The following is a 19,917-nucleotide window of genomic DNA, read 5'->3' on the forward strand; positions in this document are numbered from 1 at the left end:
GTGTCAATTGCTATGCGGCCCTTATATGGCGAACGAATCGCGGGATAAATTTATTCCTCAGTTAGGTTAATTATTCGCCGAATAAACTTTAACAGACTATTGTACAACGCCATTTCGACTTATCCGTCGAGTTAGTACTTATTCGTGGCTTATCTGACTATTGAAAAACCGGCCCTTAAAGAATTAATTATAGTTGAAAAAAAGACGTGCCCATAGAAGCTCAGCGCCTAAACTGATTAAGGGCCGGTTGCTCAATGTCTGGTTAACACTAATCTCCGGTTAAACATAGTTATCGACTCCCTGTTGTATACATGGAGTCAAAGACGCCGATAACGATTTTTAACCGCAGATTAACGTTATACCTTGGTTATAATGCACGGGGCGAATCGTAACAAATCTCGGCGAATTCGTAAGGATCTATTGATTTTAGATGCTTCCGTTTTACATTGCGTTCAAGTGCATAATAACCGTTTGAATTCATTTCCCATACAATAGATAATTAAGTGACAGTTCACTCCGTTCCGTTACTTCCATTATAATCCAGACATTAACCAGACATTGAGTAACTGGCCCTAAGCTAGGCACTAACAGCGAACAAATCCATCTGATTTGTTCGCGCAGCATTTCGCCACTAACGTCGCACAAATCAGATCGCACTTGAACTTCAGCGAGATAAATATTTATGAGCGATGAAGCGGATGATAGGGTTGCATGTTTGGTTATTTATGCATGAAAAAACAAAAGAAAAAGCATAAAACGGAGGACGGGTACAAGTGAACTGTTTTTAAATAGAACAAAAAAAAAACAATATTATTATTCCGTACATGACAAGAGAGGAGCAAGAGCATTGTTTGTCCTCCGTTTGCCCATTGTTAGGTAGGATTTCCTTCCCCGCTTTATGCATACAAAGACTCTGGATATGAAGAGCCTTGAAAATAAGCGAAAACAAGTATATATGTACATTCCTACATACATATGTACATGCAACCATCCATATGTACACATGTAAGTAGATGTATAACAGCGTAAGAAACAGCATAAAGGTCTGATTATGCATTCTTCGCACAACCATTTGTACCAGTGCAATAGAAAAGTAACTTAAGAAAATGTGAAGCGAAATCTAAACTCAACAGATCACTAAGTTTTTAAAAGTTCTGCTAATTTCTGGGTAATGGAATACATACAACATACATACAAAGTACATACGAAATTACAGTTTGAAGTTTATGCGAAGTTGTGCGAAGTATGCATAATTAGACCATTACAATGCGCAAACAGAATATAAACAATAGCAAAGGGTGCAATAACTGTGTACATACAAAGCTAAAATTCTAACAATAGTTTACTACCGTTAACTGAAAAAAAAATATTTAAAATGCAAAATTACACTTAATTTTCTAGTATATTCTTCCAAAGAATCTTCCATCGTCGAAAAGCCCTCATGCGGCAATTCTTGGTCCCGCAAGAATTCTAAATTTTTAAAGTACCACAACGTGGGAACATATACATCTTCAGAGCCTGCTCTAGATTTCTCACTTTTCCGAATGTTTTGCAATTCCCGGCTGTAGAAGGCTTGTATGCCCTGATATTTTTTAAAGTTTCTATCGTGGCAATTTTGTCCACTTCCCTCAACTTCTCCAACAGTTTCTTCCATAATTTTTGCTTTAATTCCTATCTTTATATTTTTCACTTTTACTTTGCCAAATCGCAACTTCTCCCTTCAAAATTTAAAAATAAAAACAAGTCTTCTAAAAATCGCTTATTTGCAATGTCCCGCCATGTGCTCACTTCAATGGTTCAAATTACTCTGATATGACGAAATGGGTTAAAAGCAAACTGATAAGACGACATGGTTAATGTTCGGGAACAGCGCCACTAACGCGTTATAACGGTCGAACAAGTCAGAAGAGTTTGAATATTTTCAAATCTGTCTGATTTGTTGGCGCACCACGCCACTAACGAGAAAAATTACCGATTCTAGTATTTCTTTGGAAATGTACCCTTCATAGAGAGGTGATGTGAAATTTTGTATTTATGACTTTTACTATTCCCTTTCTCAGCGCAACATGTTTTTTAATCAACTGTCACCGTGACTTTTTTCCACCTTCGTTCATATAGTCGAAACACTGTGGGTCGCTTAGAGAAGCAACCTCTCGGTTATTTCAATAATGCGGGTTCGTTTTCATTTCATTTTTGATTTATTGGTTTATCCTATATCAAGAAAAGATTTACGAATACAATTGTACGAAAAGATGTATCGGAGGGGGTTTTCTGGTCAGGTGCATGATAAAATTCATTAAGTTTCTTGCAACGACTCTGAAGATGAGTTATTTACGAATCGATGAATGGATTATATATATGTAGAATGCAATTCTATAGTAATCCTTAACGCCCTCAGTATCGAAGTTGCATCTGCATGTTCGACTATATGCGTGTTCGACTACTTACTTGTCCGTCACTGGTTCAAATTCAGTAGCACGTACGCTATTTTTTCTTTAGTTTCCTAGGACAAAAAGATGCATCCTGGATGGTACACCGCCTAAAGCCGATACAGTCCTGGTGGCATGAATATAATTATGTGACCATTTCTGTCTGGGAAATGACAAGTGCTGTTCGCACTAACAAAATGAAAAGAAGTACATACGTGTGCATAAAATATTATGGCGGCAAGTGTTGCTTTTTGCGAATGCCTTAATACGCACAAAACAACTCTTGCCGCTATAATATGGTTGATCCTGTATTCCTCGGACTAAATCGAGTAAAACTCAAAAAAAAAAATAAAAATTCGCTCAGAGCGAGAGAGTAACACTGCAAAGTACGGGATCGCGTTCTAGTAAAAAATGGTAATTTCTGACCACTTCAACATAACCTCCAAATTTTGCTTGTAAAATTTTGCTTATTTTGTAAGTAAAAGCACTCAGCCTCACACATGTAAATAACCAAACATACTTACAAATTCATTAGAATCCACTCAAACCAGTTATTAAATTTTTTATAACATGCATTAGCAAAGTGCACTTTTCCTTTGTTTATAATTTCGTTGTCAAACACTTGACACATTTACCAGAATTTACCAGCAAAAAATGTTTGGACTAAAACTGGCAACTTTTGACAAAGAGAGGATCTTTTTTAGTATCTCATTTGTCCTCTCAGTTGCCAGAGAATCGAGTACGGGATCAATTTCCAGTAAAATCTGGTAAATTCTGGTAAAAAAAGGTATGTTCAGACTCATACGGGATCAAAACTAATATTTAGTTTGGCTCTTTCGCTTTTTGAAATAAACATCATACCAAAAGTTAGAGTCAAAACATATATTAAAAAATTATAACTTAAATTGGTTTAAAAATATTTAAGAAGCGTACGTCAGACACTTGCATGTGAACATTAAGATTTGCGGATTCTTATATGTATTTCTAAAGAACCTTTTAATTCTTCAACTTTTAATGGGATATTTATTGCAATAGGGAAGATTTACGTCACAATAAAAATTTCACATTCATTCTCACATTGAAGTGTATTTATTGCTTACAGCGGATGGTATGCTAGTTTTCCAGTGTTTTTATTGTTTTTCCTTCGCGTTTAGTTTTTCTGATTGTCAACCCACTGAATTCATAGCATAAATTTACTACTTTTAACAAGAAATGTATACTTTAATAAAAGTGCATAAAGCTGAAACTAACTTTAGAGTAGACTTTATTTCGACTGTGAATATGTCACATAATTTTCTATAAGTTATTAAATGGTTTTTATATAGATATTTTAGATTTTAATCGAAATGAACTATTAAACGCGTAACTTCTTACGATTAATTGCAATTTATAATCGGATGTTTCGGTTATGCATTTGATCAATTAATCGATTATAATTTTGTTTTGCCATCACTAACGAAGACACTTGGCACTTACGCTGTGTTTCGAGAAATGCCTTGTAAAGTCCACTGCAGAGTAGCGGCTCGGGTAGATCCCGCAGGAATTCTTTAAGTAACGTTGCAACATCGTGTGGACAGGTTTCGTCGTCGATATTTGTAACCGAATTTTTATCAAAGTCTTCGCGCATCTAGAAAGTAAATTTATTTACTCAGACATTGAAAATCAAAGCGGCTATTAAAAGACTGTAATTTAAAAGAATGTTATACGCTACGTTGAGAAAAGTCGAAAACGGTTTAAAACGCTTCAGTACATGCGCTAGCAAAAAAATTGCCTACCATTTGTGATTATCAGAACAATTAAAAGATTTATCTAATTCGTGCATATCTGCGGAGTATATTTCTGTGGTCATAAGCAATAACCGCCTAAGTCGACTTAAGAAATAATTGAGTTATATATGCTATCGTATTCCTCAACTACTATTCCATGTGCATGTGAAGTCCCGATCTCGCCAGCTAGGCTATTTAAATGTTATAGACGAACATATTTTGGTTTCCCCAAAAGGTTAACATTACAATCCAAATGCTTAAAACGTTTTTTCTCGTTTCGTTTGAGGTTTTTCGACCTAGGCGGTTATTGCTTATAACCACAGACTCGTTCTTCAACACCCTACAAATTTCCTTCTTGAGTATCAAATGCACAATATTATTTTTTTCAAAGTTAGCGTTTGGTTTTTGGAGTTCGTCTTTACTTCAACTATGAATAGTATGCCCCAATGACTTTGTTATGTGGTCTCGAATGTTGGGTTATTTTTGCAGAGTTTTATTTTTGGAGAGTTATGGAAAGTCAAAATCAGTAAAACTAGCGTTAAAGAATTGCATTCGGCAACCCTACTTTCATGTCAAATATAAATCCGGGAGTGCATCATTAACATCAAACTACAATAGCACAGTAGCAGTGGCAGATTTTTGAAATCAACTGATTTTTAGAAACTGTGAATGAAGGGACACAATGCAGCCGTGGGCCGTCAGGGAATACTGATATCTGGGATCCAAGAGACGAAGTTGCACAGCAACCCAACCTCGTTGAGATGGGCTGAATGCAATGTGCACCGTCGCAATCGTCAGCGAATTTTAAATACTCGGAGTGAGCTTCGACAGCATACTCTCTTTCTCGGCGCACACAACCACAATTGCCAATAAAGTACAGAGCCGCAACAAAGTCCTCAAATTGCTAGCAGGCAGAACTAGGGGAAAATACCAAGAAACGTTCAACATCAGGAGGCATCTCCACGAACTGAAGGATGATGTTCAGGGCTGTGTACAACAACCACTGGACCCAGGGCTGCACATACTGGTAATTCACAAGGGAGATCGTTACCACTTACACAGACTCCCATTCTGTGAATACCGTCGTAAGAGTCGCATCACCAACTGTGGACGATTGTGATCTTCAACTGTCAAAAGAGATGCGCATAAAAAAGGATATGTAAACATCTAAGTAGGAGATACAAAATTATAGTTTATGGAGCTATTACTGAGCCACATTTCATATACCGCTCAACCACTTTATTCATAACTTCTGACACACATATTGCAGTGCATGGGGTTTAGTCGTTGCGCTGGGTATGCAGTTACAGTTGCACGACTATACTCAATCCCGACTCTTGCGTCCTCGTTCGCGCACTCTGGGAAACGTGAGCAACCTATGTGCAAGATTCGGAAGCCAATCCTAGTGAAGCATTGAGTCACGTCAGAAAGAGAAGGAGACTCGGTGAGGCCACTCCGACCTATTCGATTTAAAGGCTCAGTGAAGTCTGCAGCATATGTTCACCAGTAGGTGCCGGGCCCCGAAATGCAGTACTAGGTTCAAGCATAAAAAGATACTTCAAGCTACGTGGTAGTCTGCAGATCGAAAAACGAGAAACCAAATCGATCATGTTGTGAGATACGGAAGGTACGCTTCCAGTATTTTAGATGTCCGTACACTCCGAGGCCCAAACATCGACTCGGACTACTACCTTATTGCAGCCAGGATACACACCCACCTCTGTGCAGAAAAAAATGTGGACCCAAAACTACAAGAAAGCTTAACTTCGAAAAGCTGCAGTCACAACAGGCGGCCAATGCAATCGTTACTCGACTCTCATACTTACTCTCAGAGAGCACTTTTCAATAAACCGACATATGCGAGCAGTGGAACCACATTTCCCGTTCATTAAGTACCACCACCGAAGAAGTAGTCTGATTTCAGCGAGCCCGAAAGAACAAGTGGTACAATGAGGAGTATCAAGAAACTGCAGAGAAAAAAGATACCGCCTATAGGGCCACGCTGGGATCGGTCGCAACGCGAGCCATTTTGGATCGTAATAGGGAGCTGAGGATGGAAGCGAGACGTATTTGCCACAATAAAAAGAGAGAGACAGAAATACGAGAGTGCGAAGAGCTTGAAATGCTGGCCGACAGGAAAAACGCCCAAATAGTAAGGCAACTGACGGCCAGGGTGAACTCTTGTAAGAACACAATGGCGAACTACTGATTGATGTATAGAACGTACTTAAATTATGGAGGGAACACAATTCCACTAAAAGGAGGTGCCTATACGTCGCGATATCTGCAGTTGGCATGCCCGTGAAACTGATACGGCTGTGTAAAATGACGTTGAGCAAAAGCACCAGCTCCGTGCGAACTGGGAAAGAGCTCTCCGAGCCGTTAGCTACCAAACGGGGTTTCAGACAGGAATACTCCCTTTCCAGCAAGAGCTTAAGAACTGAACCGCTCAGGAACAATTTTATACAAGAGCCTGCGATTTCTGGCGTACGCCGATTACATCGACATCATCGGTAACAAGAACCGCGAAGTCTGTTCTGCTTTTTCCAAAATGCAAAAGGAGCCAAGCGAATGGATCTTGCGGTCAACGAGGCTAATACGAAATATCCCCTGTCATCAAACAAACAGTCAGTGCATTCGCGCCTTGGCACCCACGTCACTGTTGACAGTTATAATTTCGAGAAAGTAGAGAATTTCGTTTACTTTGGGACCAGAATTAACACGGATAATGATGTCAGCATTGAAATCCAACGCAGTATCACTCTTGCTAACAAGTGCTACTTTGGACTGAGTAGGCAATTCAGGAGTAAAGTCATCTCTCGACGTATGAAAACCACACTCTATAAGTCACTCATCAAGCCCGTGTTGGTTTATGGAGCAGAAGCATTGATAATGACAACATCCGATGAGGCGGCTCTTGGAGTATTCGGGAGAAGGATTTTGCGGAAGATTAACGGGCCTTTACGCGTTGGCGAGTACCGCAGACGATGGAATGATGAGCTGTATGAGCTTTACAACGACATGGACATAGTGCAGCGAATACAGCGGCTCCGATGGCTTGGCCATGACGTTCGAATGGACTCCGACACTCCAGCTCTGAAAGTAGTCAACTCGGAACCCGCTGGTGGTAGCAGTAGAAGAGGGAGGCCCCCACTGCGATGAAAGACCAAGTGGAGAACTACTTGGCTTCACTTGCCATTTCCAATTGGCGTCAGTTGGCACAGTAGAGAAACGATGGGCTTGCTGTGTCGAAATCGGCCAAAATCGCTTTGGCGGTTACAGCGCCAAATAAGAAGGAGAAGAATACACACAGATAAACTTCAAAAAATGCAAACTAGAGGGGTGGGACTACGGTGACTGATTCGGGTTTTTCCAAACCGCTTTCCACTGGCTTTTTTGGACATCTATGGGCGGTTTTTTTAAAACTTGATTCTTCGAATATCGAGCCGGATTTTTTCATCGAACAATCCGGTTTTTTCATTTCATACAAATCTTGACTCTCGATTTATGTTTAGAGTTTTTCGAAGTTTTCAAGTCTTTTTCCAGTGCATGAAAACTTCTAAATAGTTTTAAAATTATATCCTAGCTTATTTGGGGATGAACAGTATATCATATTTAATTCCAATAAATGAATGTTTGGGGCTTAGACGTTATCTACGTATTTGGCAGAGCTTCTCCTCCAATATCGCGAGTGGCAGTAGGTACATCTAAGTACTTGGGTACGGCGGAAAATACGAAAAATGTCAGAAAAAATGCAACAAAGTGTAAAAAAAGATTTTAATTTAATTTCTTTTGATCTAAAACAAAAAACTTATTTTGCGTTGCTCTTTTTTAAATAAAAAGTGTCTTTACTGTCATTAGTTTTATTGTAATTTTTGGTCATAGCTTCATACCAAGGTAAGCATTTCCACTGTATGAAAACTATGTAAAATAAAACCAGTTTCGAATAACCCGAAAACTGGTGTTGAAAAAAAGGCGAATAATCGAACACCCTATGTGGGACATACACTTAGGTCTCTTTGTATGCGGCGTTTTTATACGGTTTTTCAAACCATTATTTCATAGTAGCGATTTTGAGAGTTTTTATTACTTTTTTCAGTGTGTAAGAGGCAATGCTTCTGATAAGTAATTTGTCTTTGTATTCTTACATAATTCATGTATTCATTGTGGTATTTTTATTTATTTTTGGTTAAAATACAGATAAAATTTTATTTATTTCATTAATGTTCAGTTTTACAAGGAATAATAGGTGTTGAAATGAAGAAATAAATATTTTTTTTACTTAATAATGCCTCACTGAATTTTCTTATGCGGATTTTTAGGATTTTTTACATGGAGTATCTGAATTTATGCGGTTTTTGAAAATGCTGGAACGCATCCCCTGTTTTTGTATTAAAGTAAAGAACTTTTTTATGCGGCTTTCTGAGGAACGCATGTACCGCATAAAAAGAGACCTAAGTGTACATATATATAACTCAAGATACGATAACAGCATATCGTCATTACTGAGTAATTTAAACTGGTTAAATGTAAAACAATTAATTTCATTCAACACAATGAAAATTATGTATAGTCCCTGCAGAGAAAGATACTAGTAGTGAACTAGAATGCTGCCAGTTTGCGTTTTCCCCCAACTGGTTCACGTTGTATCCTTTTTCAATATAAGCCACTGGTATTTTTAACATGGCGGTGTCATAGGAGATGTCAATTTTCCGCTCTAGCACATACTCGTTAATGAACTGGTATTTTTACTGGCTGGTTCGGCCTTTCACTGCGGAGAACAGGTATAATTATAGTCCATGACGAACTGGTATGACTTCCCCTTTGAATACGAGTTTATAAACTAGAATTTCTACCACCTAGCTTACTTTTTCCTACAACGAACTGGTATAATTATAGTTCATAATGAACTGGTATGACTGCCATCCTTAAACAATAGTTCATGAACTGGAATTTGTGCATACTAGTTTAGCTTTTCACTGCAGGGATGTTAAGAATGGGGCTCTTCCGAAATATTTGAGTGATAACTTTAGGTATAGTAGTGACACTATAAAGAAAGAGTGAGGGATAATTTAGACTCTCATTTTGCCAAACGGAAAATTGTTAAAACAGTATGGGTATTCAACTAATCGCGTAACTGCCTCGTAACTACGTAAACCTCGTAAATACGCCGGTTTTTCATACAAAGATAAGTAAGTTTACGAGACAGCGCGGCTCTGGATCTCGTCCGTGCAGACCGCATGTGCTTTCCAACCGAACACATATGTATTACTTCATAGTTTGTATCAGGGCTGCAAACCACTCCGAAAAACGGTGCGGTTAGGTTCAGTGGTTTTAACCACTCAGAAAAAGCTTGTACCGGTTCAAGAACCGCTTCCTGAGTATTCCTGAGCCGCGGTTCGGTTCGGTTAAAATAGTTAAATTTTTGTAATCCTAAACACGTAACACAAATATATGTATATAACAAGTAAGAAAGTCTAAGTTCGGGCGGAGCCGAACATTAAATACCCGGCGCAAGTATTAAATATATGTTTTTTCACCTTTCCGAAACCTTCCGCTAGATGGTAAGCCGGGGTGTATCAATTTTGAGTAAATTAGCGTCCTTCAATTTCGAAATATTGAAGTTTCAAGCATTTCTGAAATTCACCGTTATATGAGAAGCGGCCATTATTATAGTCCGATTTCAATAAATTTCAACGTTTTGCTTATATGTGGCAAGCACAATAACCACACCGAGTTTGGTACAAATTAGTAGAACGGTTACCGATATACTTATATGTGATCATAAGTTGGCGGTACCACGCCCATTTTCCAAAATTTTACCATAAACGTATTTCTTGGCAAAGAACTGTTGAAAGCATCAATTTTGAATAAATTAGCTTCAATATTTACTGATTTATCGAAGATTTTGTATTTCTCAAAATTACCGTTATATGGGATGCGGGCGTGGTTATAGTCCGATTTTAAAAAGTTTCGGCGATTTTTTATGCTGTACCAAGGCCAACAACTGTGCCAAGTTTGGAAGAAATTGGTGCAGCAGTTACCAAGATATACACATGTAACCATAAGTGGGCGTGGCTACGCCCATTTTTCAAAAATTTATAATATTCTTATTTTTCGTCTAAAACTTATTATAAATATCAATTTTGAGTGAATAATCTCCAGTAGTTACTAAAATATCGCAGTTTTCGTATTTCTGAAAATTACCGTTATATGGGAAGTAGGCGTGGTTATTGAGCGATTTTAAAAATTTTCGGCCATTTGGTATGCTGTACCAAGGCCAACAACTGTGCCAAGTTTGGAAGAAATTGGTGCAGCGGTTACCAAGATATACACATGTAACCATAAGTGGGCGTGGCTACGCCTATTTTCCAAAAATTTATAATATTCTTATTTTTCGTCTAAAAATTATTGTAAATATTAATTTTGAGTGAATTTTCTTTAGTAGTTACTAAAATATCGCAGTTTTCGTATTTCTGCAAATTACCGTTATATGAGAAGTGGGCGTGGTTAAAGTCCGATTTCGCCCATTTTCAATACCAACCTACCTTGGATTAAGGGAAACCTTCATACCAAATTTCGTTGAGATATCTAAATTGTTGCTCGAGTTATCGTGTACACGGACAGACGGACAGACGGACAGACGGACGGACAGACAGACATGGCTTAATCGATTTCTTTTTTCATCCTGAGCATTTATGTATACATTTGTCTATATCTATCTCGATTCGTTTTGGCTTTTACAAACAACCGTTATGTGAACAAAATTAATATACCCTTGTGCACAAGTGCGCTCGGGTATAAAAACAAAAGGCTTTATTTTTGAGATCAAATTAAAATTTCCACATTTATGGGGGTGGAAAAATAAATAGGGACGCGAAATTTTACTAATTTTGGCGATATTTTTTTTGTTTATTTAAGGTTTACCTTTTTAAATATAGTTCGTCGTTTAACAAAAACTGAGTTCAAGTTTAAAACTTTGTGCAAAAATTATGAAAATTCTTCAAAGTTTCATCTAAATTACAAAATTTTAATGAGAAAAGTTTTTAAGTTGTAAGTCGATTTTTGTCAATTTTTTCACGGATTTGATTTTTTTTTGCTGCCGGTAATATGCATTTTTTCATATAAGTATATTTCAAGCATTTTTATATGGCCGAAATTATAATTCAGAGATGCCATTCATGTCAAAAATGCTTGCAGTTTTATCACAGGGTGGTATTTTTAGACAAAGTTGTGTATTACAATACTTGAGAAATGCTTTAATGGAGTTTGAACCGAACCGAACCATTATTTGGAGCGGTTTACGTTTCGGTTTTGGCATTTCAAAATAAAAATGGTTCGGTTCGAAGCCCGTAAAACGCGACAGTTTGGTTCAAAAACCGGTTTGCAGCCTTGGTTTGTATTCATAAATGAAAAGCCTGGAGCGAAGGCGCGGCTTAGAATATAGTCTTTTCTAACCACCCACGTAGTGTGGCTCTGGAACTGGATCTTTCAGACAACCTACCTAGCCAGTAGGCCAGTTATCGGGTTGCTCAGAATCTTTTCGATTCAGACTGACTCTGTTATAGTAATATATCTTGATTAATGTATATACAGTATATTTTGCTTTGCTTCCTCTATCCTTAAGTGCACATTTAAGATACCAACCCCAAAATGCGCATCAAAAGTATTATTTTTAACATTTATAAGGAAACTGCTCCGATAGATGCATTCAACAAACCTGCACATTGGCGATACCTGCCTTAAAAATTGTGCGACTAGCATCAATTATTTGGAGGATGGTTCCGTGCGCAGAAGAGGAAAACTTTTGACTGCCATTCACCTGGGAGTGGCCAGAAGCGATTCTTGTGCGTACGGTTCAAATCGCAGCTCACAACGTCCGGATATTTATATCCACGTATCCTCTGGGTAGCAACCAAATACCCGTTTGGGAGCGAGCTAAAGTGAGAAGGCGTAAAACTTCGCGTGCGCTGGGTTTGGGTCCCGCCACGTTAAAATCCCGCCCAATGAAAATAAAAAAACAGCCTCGGATGAGACCCCCTTTTTCTGATGACGACCACGGCAAACGTATAAAGGACTATGATTTAAGGGTATGCACCTGGAATATCCGGCCCCTTAATGGGGAAGGTGCCTCTGCCCTGCTGGTTGATGTCCTCGGGAAGACAAAGGCTGACATCACCGCCATCCAAGAAATGCGATGGACGGGGCAAGGAAAAGTAAGCGTGAAGCCTTGCGACGTCTACTACAGTTGCCACGTAAAGGAGCGCAAATTCGGTGTTGGATTCGTGGTAGGAGAGAGACTCCGTCGCCGAGTATTGGCGTTCACCCCGGTGGAGGAACGTCTAGCCACAATCCGCATCAAAGCTAGATTCTTCAACATCTCGCTCATCTGCGCCCATGCCCCGACGGAAGAGAAGGATGAGGCGTCCAAGGATCTCTTCTATGAGCGCTTGGAACGTACATATGAGCGCTGCCCCCGACACGATGTCAAAATCGTGCTTGCCGATTTTAATGCCAAGTTGGGCAGGGAAGGGATCTTTGGCGCCACTGTGGGAAAATTCAGCCTCCACGACGAAACGCCCGATAACGGACTGAGGCTGATCGACTTCGCCGGGGCCCGAAATATGGTAATATGTAGTACTAGGTTCCAGCATAAGAACATCCACCAAGCTACATGGCTGTCTCCAGATCGAAAAACGAGAAACCAAATCGATCATGTTGTGATAGACGGAAGGCATGCTTCAAGCGTTTTGGACGTACGTACACACCGAGGGCCAAACATCGACTCGGACCACTATCTTGTTGTAGCCAAGACACGCATCCTCCTCTGTGCAGCAAAAAACGTGCGCCCAACAATGCAAGGAAAGCTTAACGTCGAAAAGCTGCAATCACAACAGACGGCCAATTTATTCGCCACTCGACTCACACACCTGCTCTCTGAGAGCACTCTTCAACGATCTGACATACGCGAGCAGTGGAACCACATTTCCCGATCATTTAGTACCGCCGCCGAAGAAGTAGTTGGATTTCAGCGAGCCCGAAAGAACAACTGATACGATGAGGAATGTCAAGAAGCCGCAGAGAAAAAAGATGCCGCCTACAAGGCCACGCTGCGATCGGGCGCAACGCGTGCTATGTGGGACCCGTTATAAGGAACTGAAGAAGGAAGTGAGCCGTATTTGCCGCAATAAGAAGAGAGAGGCCAAAATACGTGAGTGCGAAGAGCTTGAGATGCTTGGCCGACAGGAAGAACGCCCGAAAATTCTACCAGAGGGTTAGGCGACTTACGGAAGGTTTCAAGACCGGGGCGAACTCCTGTAAGAACAACAATGGCGTCCTAGTGACCGATGTCCAGAATATACTTAAATTGTGGAGGGAACACTTTTATAACCTACTGAATGGTAGTAGCGCTGAAAGTAGTGAAGAAGACGAACCCGAGTTCCCAGTCGATGATGATGGAATAGCTGTCCCACCGCCTGAATATGACGAGGTACGAATAGCGATTACGCGGCTGAAAAACAACAAAGCTGCTGGAGCTGACGGCCTGCCAGCCGAGATATTCAAGTACGGCGGCGAGGAGCTGATGAGGTGCATGCATCAGCTCGTATGCAGAATATGGTCAGATGAACCCGACGACTGGAATTTAAGTGTGCTCTGCCCAATCCACAGGAAAGGCGACCCCGCCATACGCGCCAACTACCGCGGAATCTGCCTTCTAAGCATTGGTTACAAGGTCTTATCGAGCGTATTGTGCGAAAGACTGAAGCCCACCGTCAACGAGCTGATTGGACTTTATCAGTGTGGCTTTAGGCCTGGAAAATCCACCATAGAACAGGTATTCACAATACGCCTAATCTTTGAAAAGACCCGCGAGAATAGGATCGACACACACCATCTATTTGTCGATTTCAAAGCCGCTTTCGACAACACGAAGAGAAGTTGCCTTTATGCCGCGATGTCTGAATTTGGTATCCCCGCGAAACTAATACGGCTGTGTAAAATGAGCAATACCACCAGCTCCGTCAGAATAGGGAAGGACCTCTGCGAGCCGTTTGATACCAAACGAGGTTTCAGACAAGGGGACTATCTTTCGTGTGATTTCTTTAATCTGATGTTGGAGAAGATAATAAGAGCCGCAGAACTGAACCGCTCAGGCACAATACTTTATAAGAGCGTACAATTGCTGGCGTATGCCGACGACATCGATATTATCGGTAAAAACATGGGCTACGTCAGTTCTGCCTTCTCGGGATTGGATAGAGAAGCAAAGCGAATGGGTCTGGTGGTGAACGAGGACAAAACGAAGTATCTCCTGTCTTCACACAAACAGTCAGAGCATACGCGTCTTGGCACCCACGTCACTGTTGACAGTTACAAGTTTGAAAAAGTAGACGACTTCGTTTATTTGGGAACCAGCATTAACACCAATAATAATGTCAGCCTTGAAATCCAACGGAGAATCATTCTTGCCAACAAGTGCTACTTTGGGCTGAGTAGGAAATTGAGAAGTAAAGTCCTCTTTCGTCGTACAAAGATCACACTCTATAAGTCACTGATCATGCCTGTGCTGTTGTATGGCGCGGAGGCATGGATAGTGAAAGCATCTGATGAGGCGGCTCTTGGAGTTTTCGAGAGAAAGATTCTGCGAAAGATTTACGGACCTTTACGCGTTGGTGATGGCGAATATCGCAGACGATTTAACGATGAGCTGTATAAGCTTTACAACGATATAGACATAGTGCAGCGAATTAAAATTCAGCGGCTCCGCTGGCTTGGCCATGTCGTTCGAATTGACAGAAACGCTCCTGCTCTGAAAATATTCAACGCGGGCCGCGATGCTGGTAACAGAGGAAGAGGAAGGCCTCCTCTGCGTTGGAAAGACCAGGTGGAGAAGGACTTGGCTTCACTTGGCATTTCCAATTGGCGTCAGTTAGCACAGAAGAGAAATGACTGGCGTGCTGTTTTGGACTCGGACAAAATCGCTTAGGCGGTTACAGCGCCAATTAAGGAGAAGAAGAAGTATCAATTATCAATGAAAGTATTACGTTTAACTGCACTGGCCTTACAATTACCTAATTTTACAACCTTTTATTTATTTTGCTCATCTCGCAGAACAACGAAAATGGGTATCAATTTATGTATTTATATAGATAATTAGATAACATTCAGTAAAAATTTCGCTTGCAGTAATTTCTACGCGGTAAGTGCTCCTCCATTATTTGGTTTCATAGGGATTCGGATAGCTTCGTCATTGAAGTAGTAAAGAAAATTCGCTTGAGTGCCTTTTTCGGTTACGTGCACAAGTTTTTCGTGCAAAGAAGGATGTGCAGCTAAGCAAAATATACTGTACATAAGTTTGTACATAAATTATGTGTGCATTCCAAAACTTAACAAGTAAAGAAGTATAAGTTCGGGCGACCCCGAACTTTATATACCATGCGCAGGTATCAAATATCGTCGTTTCAACTTTCTCTAAACTACCTTTGCATGATAAGTAGGGGTGCTTACCCGATTTCAAACGTTTTCGATAATATGCAGAGTTAGACTTAATGATATAATTGAACCTACTTAGGTACAAATCGATAAAGTGGTTACCGAGGTACACCTTTGTAGTTATAAAGTGGCCGTGCTATGGTGTAACTCTTAACTTGAAGTAAATTAGCGTTCTCGGTTATTGAATTATCGGAGTTTTGGTATTTCTGAAATTTACCGTTATACGGCAAGCGGGTGTAATTTTAGTCCGATTTGAATAACTTTCAACAAATTGCTTTTCCCTACCAATGTTATTAAGTGCACCGAGTTTGGCGGAAATTGATGAAACGGTTACCGAGATACACATTTGTGGTCATAAGTGGGCGGCACCACGCCCATTATCCAAAAATTTATAATAATCTAATTGCCTGCTAAGTGGTTATCGCAATCATTGATTTTCAGTAAATTAGCTTTATTAGTTATTGATTTATCGCAGTTTTCGTGTTTCTGTAAATTACCGTTATATGGCAGGTGGGCGTGGTTATCGCCCGATTTCAAAGATTTTTAACAGATTTTTTAGCTAGACCCTACCCAAGCCTCGTACCGAGTTTGGTAAGTATTGGTGAAGCGGCTACTGAGCATTTCATCATAAATATCGCATTTTTTGTATTTTTCGAAAATACCGTTATATGGGAAGTGGGCGGTTATAGTCCGATTTCGCCCTTTTTCAATACCATAATAATAATAAAGGACAACCTGCATACCAAATTTCGTTGAGATATCAGAATTTTTGCTCGAGTTATCGTGAACACGGACAGACGAACAGACAGACATGACTTAATCGACTTCTCTTTTCTCATAGAAGTAAAAGTCTAACTTGCGGATTTTTACCTTTTTTGCTTTTCAGCGACGATGTGGGTTACACCCTTTCCATACTATACTAACGATATACTGCAGATCAATATCTAATAAATCCATATTTAAAACTGTGCAAAAATTCTGCAAAGTTGCATCTAAATACTAAACTTTTTAACCAGACTTTTTAGAATTTTACTAAGACCGCATTTTTATAGCCCACTAAATTCGAATAAATACAATAAAGTTTAAGTTTTAAGTTGCCAAAATATCGCGTTGGTTTTGATAATTTTTTTCTGAAAAAATTTCCAAAAATCAACGCGATTTTTGCATTACTCAAAGAAAATTCTAAAGAATCCGATTAAAAGTTGAGAATTTTGATGAAACTTTTCAAAATTTTTATAATTTTTGAACAAAATTTAAAATATAAATTTATATGGTTTTTGTTAGATATTGAGAGGCACTTTAATAGAAAAATAATAAATATTACATAACGAGTAAAGAAGTACAAGTTCGGGCGAAACCGAACTTTATATACCCGGCGCACGTATTAAATATCGTTTTTTCACCTTTCAGTAAACTGCATGATAAGCAAGAGTATTTTTCCCGATGTCAAACAGTTTTGTTAATATGATATTAGATATTGAAATAATTGGAGCACGTTTGTAGGAAATCGATATGGGGGCTATTAATATACACTTATGTATGTAGTCATAAGTGGGTGGTGCCACGCCCATTTAACAAAGGGCAAGTTGGCGTGTTTAGTTATTGAAATATCGGAATTTTTGTATTTCTGAAATTTACCGTTATATGGTTGGTGACGGTAATTTTAGTCCGATTTTAAAAAGTTTCAACATATCGCGTTTTTGAGCCAATGTTGATAAATGTACCGAGTTTGGTAGAAATTGATAAACCGGTTACCGAGACACACATATGTAGGCGTAAGTGGGCGGTGCCATGCCCATTTTCCCAAAAATTTCCCTAAGTAGCATTTTCCGCTGAGGTCATTGTATATATCGATTTTGAGTAAATTAGTTTAAATACTTACTAATTTATCGCAGTTTTAATATTTCTGTAAATTACCGTTATATGGGAGGTGGGCGTGGTTCTTGTCTGATTTACAACATTTTCAAAGGGTTTCCTAGTGAGGCTCTAAGCAATGCTCGTACCGAGTTTGGTGGGGATTGGTGAAGCGACTACAGAGACACAGCATTTCATCGTAAGTGGGCGGTGCCACGCCTATTTGCATAAAATTTCATAGCTGTCTTATTTTAAGCCAAAATTCTACTTCGTGTACTAACTTTAAATAATTTAGATCCCGTATTTACGAAAATATCGTAGTTTTTGCATATTTCGAAAATACCGTTATATGTGTGGTGGGCGTGGTTATTGTCCGATGTCGCCCCTTTTCAATCCAAACCTACCTTGGATAAAGGGAAACTTACCTACCCAATTTCTTGTATACGGACAGACAGACGGACAGACATGGCTTAATCGATTTCTTTTTTCATTCTGATCATTTATATCTATCTCGATTTGTTTTGCCTGTTACAGACAACCGTTATGCGAAAAAAGTTGTAATACCCTTATACACAAGTGCGCTCGGGTATAAAAAGAGAAATATAGCCAAAAGTGGCCAAAATAAGGCGTATCTATTATTTTGGCCACGGGTGTAGTATATATATGTATAACTTTGGCCCAAAGTCCTCTCCACTCCTACCTACCCACACTCGACCCCGACACACCTATTCACTTATTGAGTGTCCAGCATGTGGAGGTTGCCCTACGAAATCCACCATCTCTTCACATGCCCACTCAACCCAACTTTTCAACGTATGAAACGCAGTAAACTTCTATTTATGTTAATAATAATAACAGACTGGCACTTACACAGATGTTAGTGTTTGGCCGGGCTTCTCCTCCGATTTTTGGGATGCGCCTTGATGTTGTCACACAAAGGGCAGGGACCTACAGTTTTACGGCGACTCCAAACCGCGATTGTATTTTTATGAGAAGCTGTTTTTCATGGCAGAAATACATACACTCGGAGGTTTTCCATTGCCTGCCGAGGGGTGACCCCTGTTAAGAAAAAACCTTTTTTCCATTTTTTTTGCGATGTTGCTTTGACCAGAGCTTGAACCCAGGCACTCCAGAGTGGAAGCGCGGCCGCCGCTACTGAAGCCGAAAACACAACAGCAATAATGTAAACAAAAATAATGGATTGTCATATAAAACACTCACTGACAACTCATGTTGTGTTTGCTGCGGCAGTCACTGTCAATATTAGCAGTAACAGCTGATTTTAAAAACTGCCACTGCCATTGCGCTATTGTAGTTTGGGCTTAAGACTGTATACGTAATTTTCCCTTTTCAATGAGAGAATTAGACGTGGAAAACTCTCGATAGTGTTGACTATCGATATATGCCGATAGTATTGTTGAACAATATCGATATATCGATACTATCGGGCATATTTCATTTATAAAAAAATAATAATTTTTATTTTAAGACGTTGTTTTATGAATTTAAATTTACTATATCTTTTGCAATTTTATTTGTTTGCATAAACATTTTTTCTGAAAAAAACCTTCAGTTTTGTTCGACGATCGTTAATGGTTGTTAATTCGACCTTGCTGAAAACTCTCTTTGACTCAACAGATGATGCTGGAATCCAAAGGCATTTGATACCACATACTATATATGTATATTAAGCGTGGTTTTTGATGGCAAATGATATCGAGGATCCATAACATTAAACAAATAATTAAAACATTTATAATTAACTTTTCTGAACGGTTTAAGATCCCGATTACCATAAAGAAAACTGCTTGATTTATTTCTTTTTTACGTTGACTTTCATTATCATATGCGTATTGTTAACACAAGACCATAATGTTTTAAAGGTAAATGTAATTTTTATCACACAAAAGAGGTTGCAATTAGGGATGCGCGATTAATCGGTTAATTAATTTTCTGATTAATCATAATCCTGACGCCAAGCATAATAAGCAGCGCTGCAATAGATTTACCTTTCTTTAGCTTTCGAAAAATTTTAGATTTTTTCTTGTGGTGGAGAATGCGCGTAATACAGATTTAACTTTTCGAATCCCCCATTTTCGTGTAATAAGAACTACCAAATCATTGATAAGAGTTACCAAGACCCATTGTTTTATTGATTATTTATAATCCGCCCCAAGGGAGACAGTTTTCTTATTAGTCTTGCATTACAGCCGATAGTATCGATAGTCTTAAAACATCGATCGTATTTTTTTAAAAGACAAACCATCGATATATCGGTAGTATCGTCGATATTTTTCCACCTCAAGAGAGAATATCCAAAAGACCGCGAAAACGTGAACCTTGCGAGAAGTTACCAGTTTAATCAAATTTCATTT

General features: G+C 39.1%; 1 protein-coding gene across 1 annotated transcript in view; it reads right to left on the bottom strand.

Annotated features, from left to right (window-relative positions):
* The window catches only part of LOC118745510 (rho GTPase-activating protein 6-like), a 193,791-nt gene that overhangs the window by 79,357 nt on the left and 94,517 nt on the right, over nucleotides 1-19,917 (bottom strand). Inside the window, exon 7 of the mRNA XM_036478959.1 lies at nucleotides 3,906-4,056. Within this exon, the coding sequence (XP_036334852.1) occupies nucleotides 3,906-4,056 (151 nt within the window). The remainder of the gene's footprint in view (nucleotides 1-3,905; nucleotides 4,057-19,917) is intronic.

Source organism: Rhagoletis pomonella, unplaced genomic scaffold (assembly GCF_013731165.1).
Source record: "Rhagoletis pomonella isolate Grant_MI unplaced genomic scaffold, Rhpom_1.0 Rhpom_scaffold_00009, whole genome shotgun sequence".
Classification (NCBI taxonomy): Eukaryota; Metazoa; Arthropoda; class Insecta; order Diptera; family Tephritidae; genus Rhagoletis; species Rhagoletis pomonella.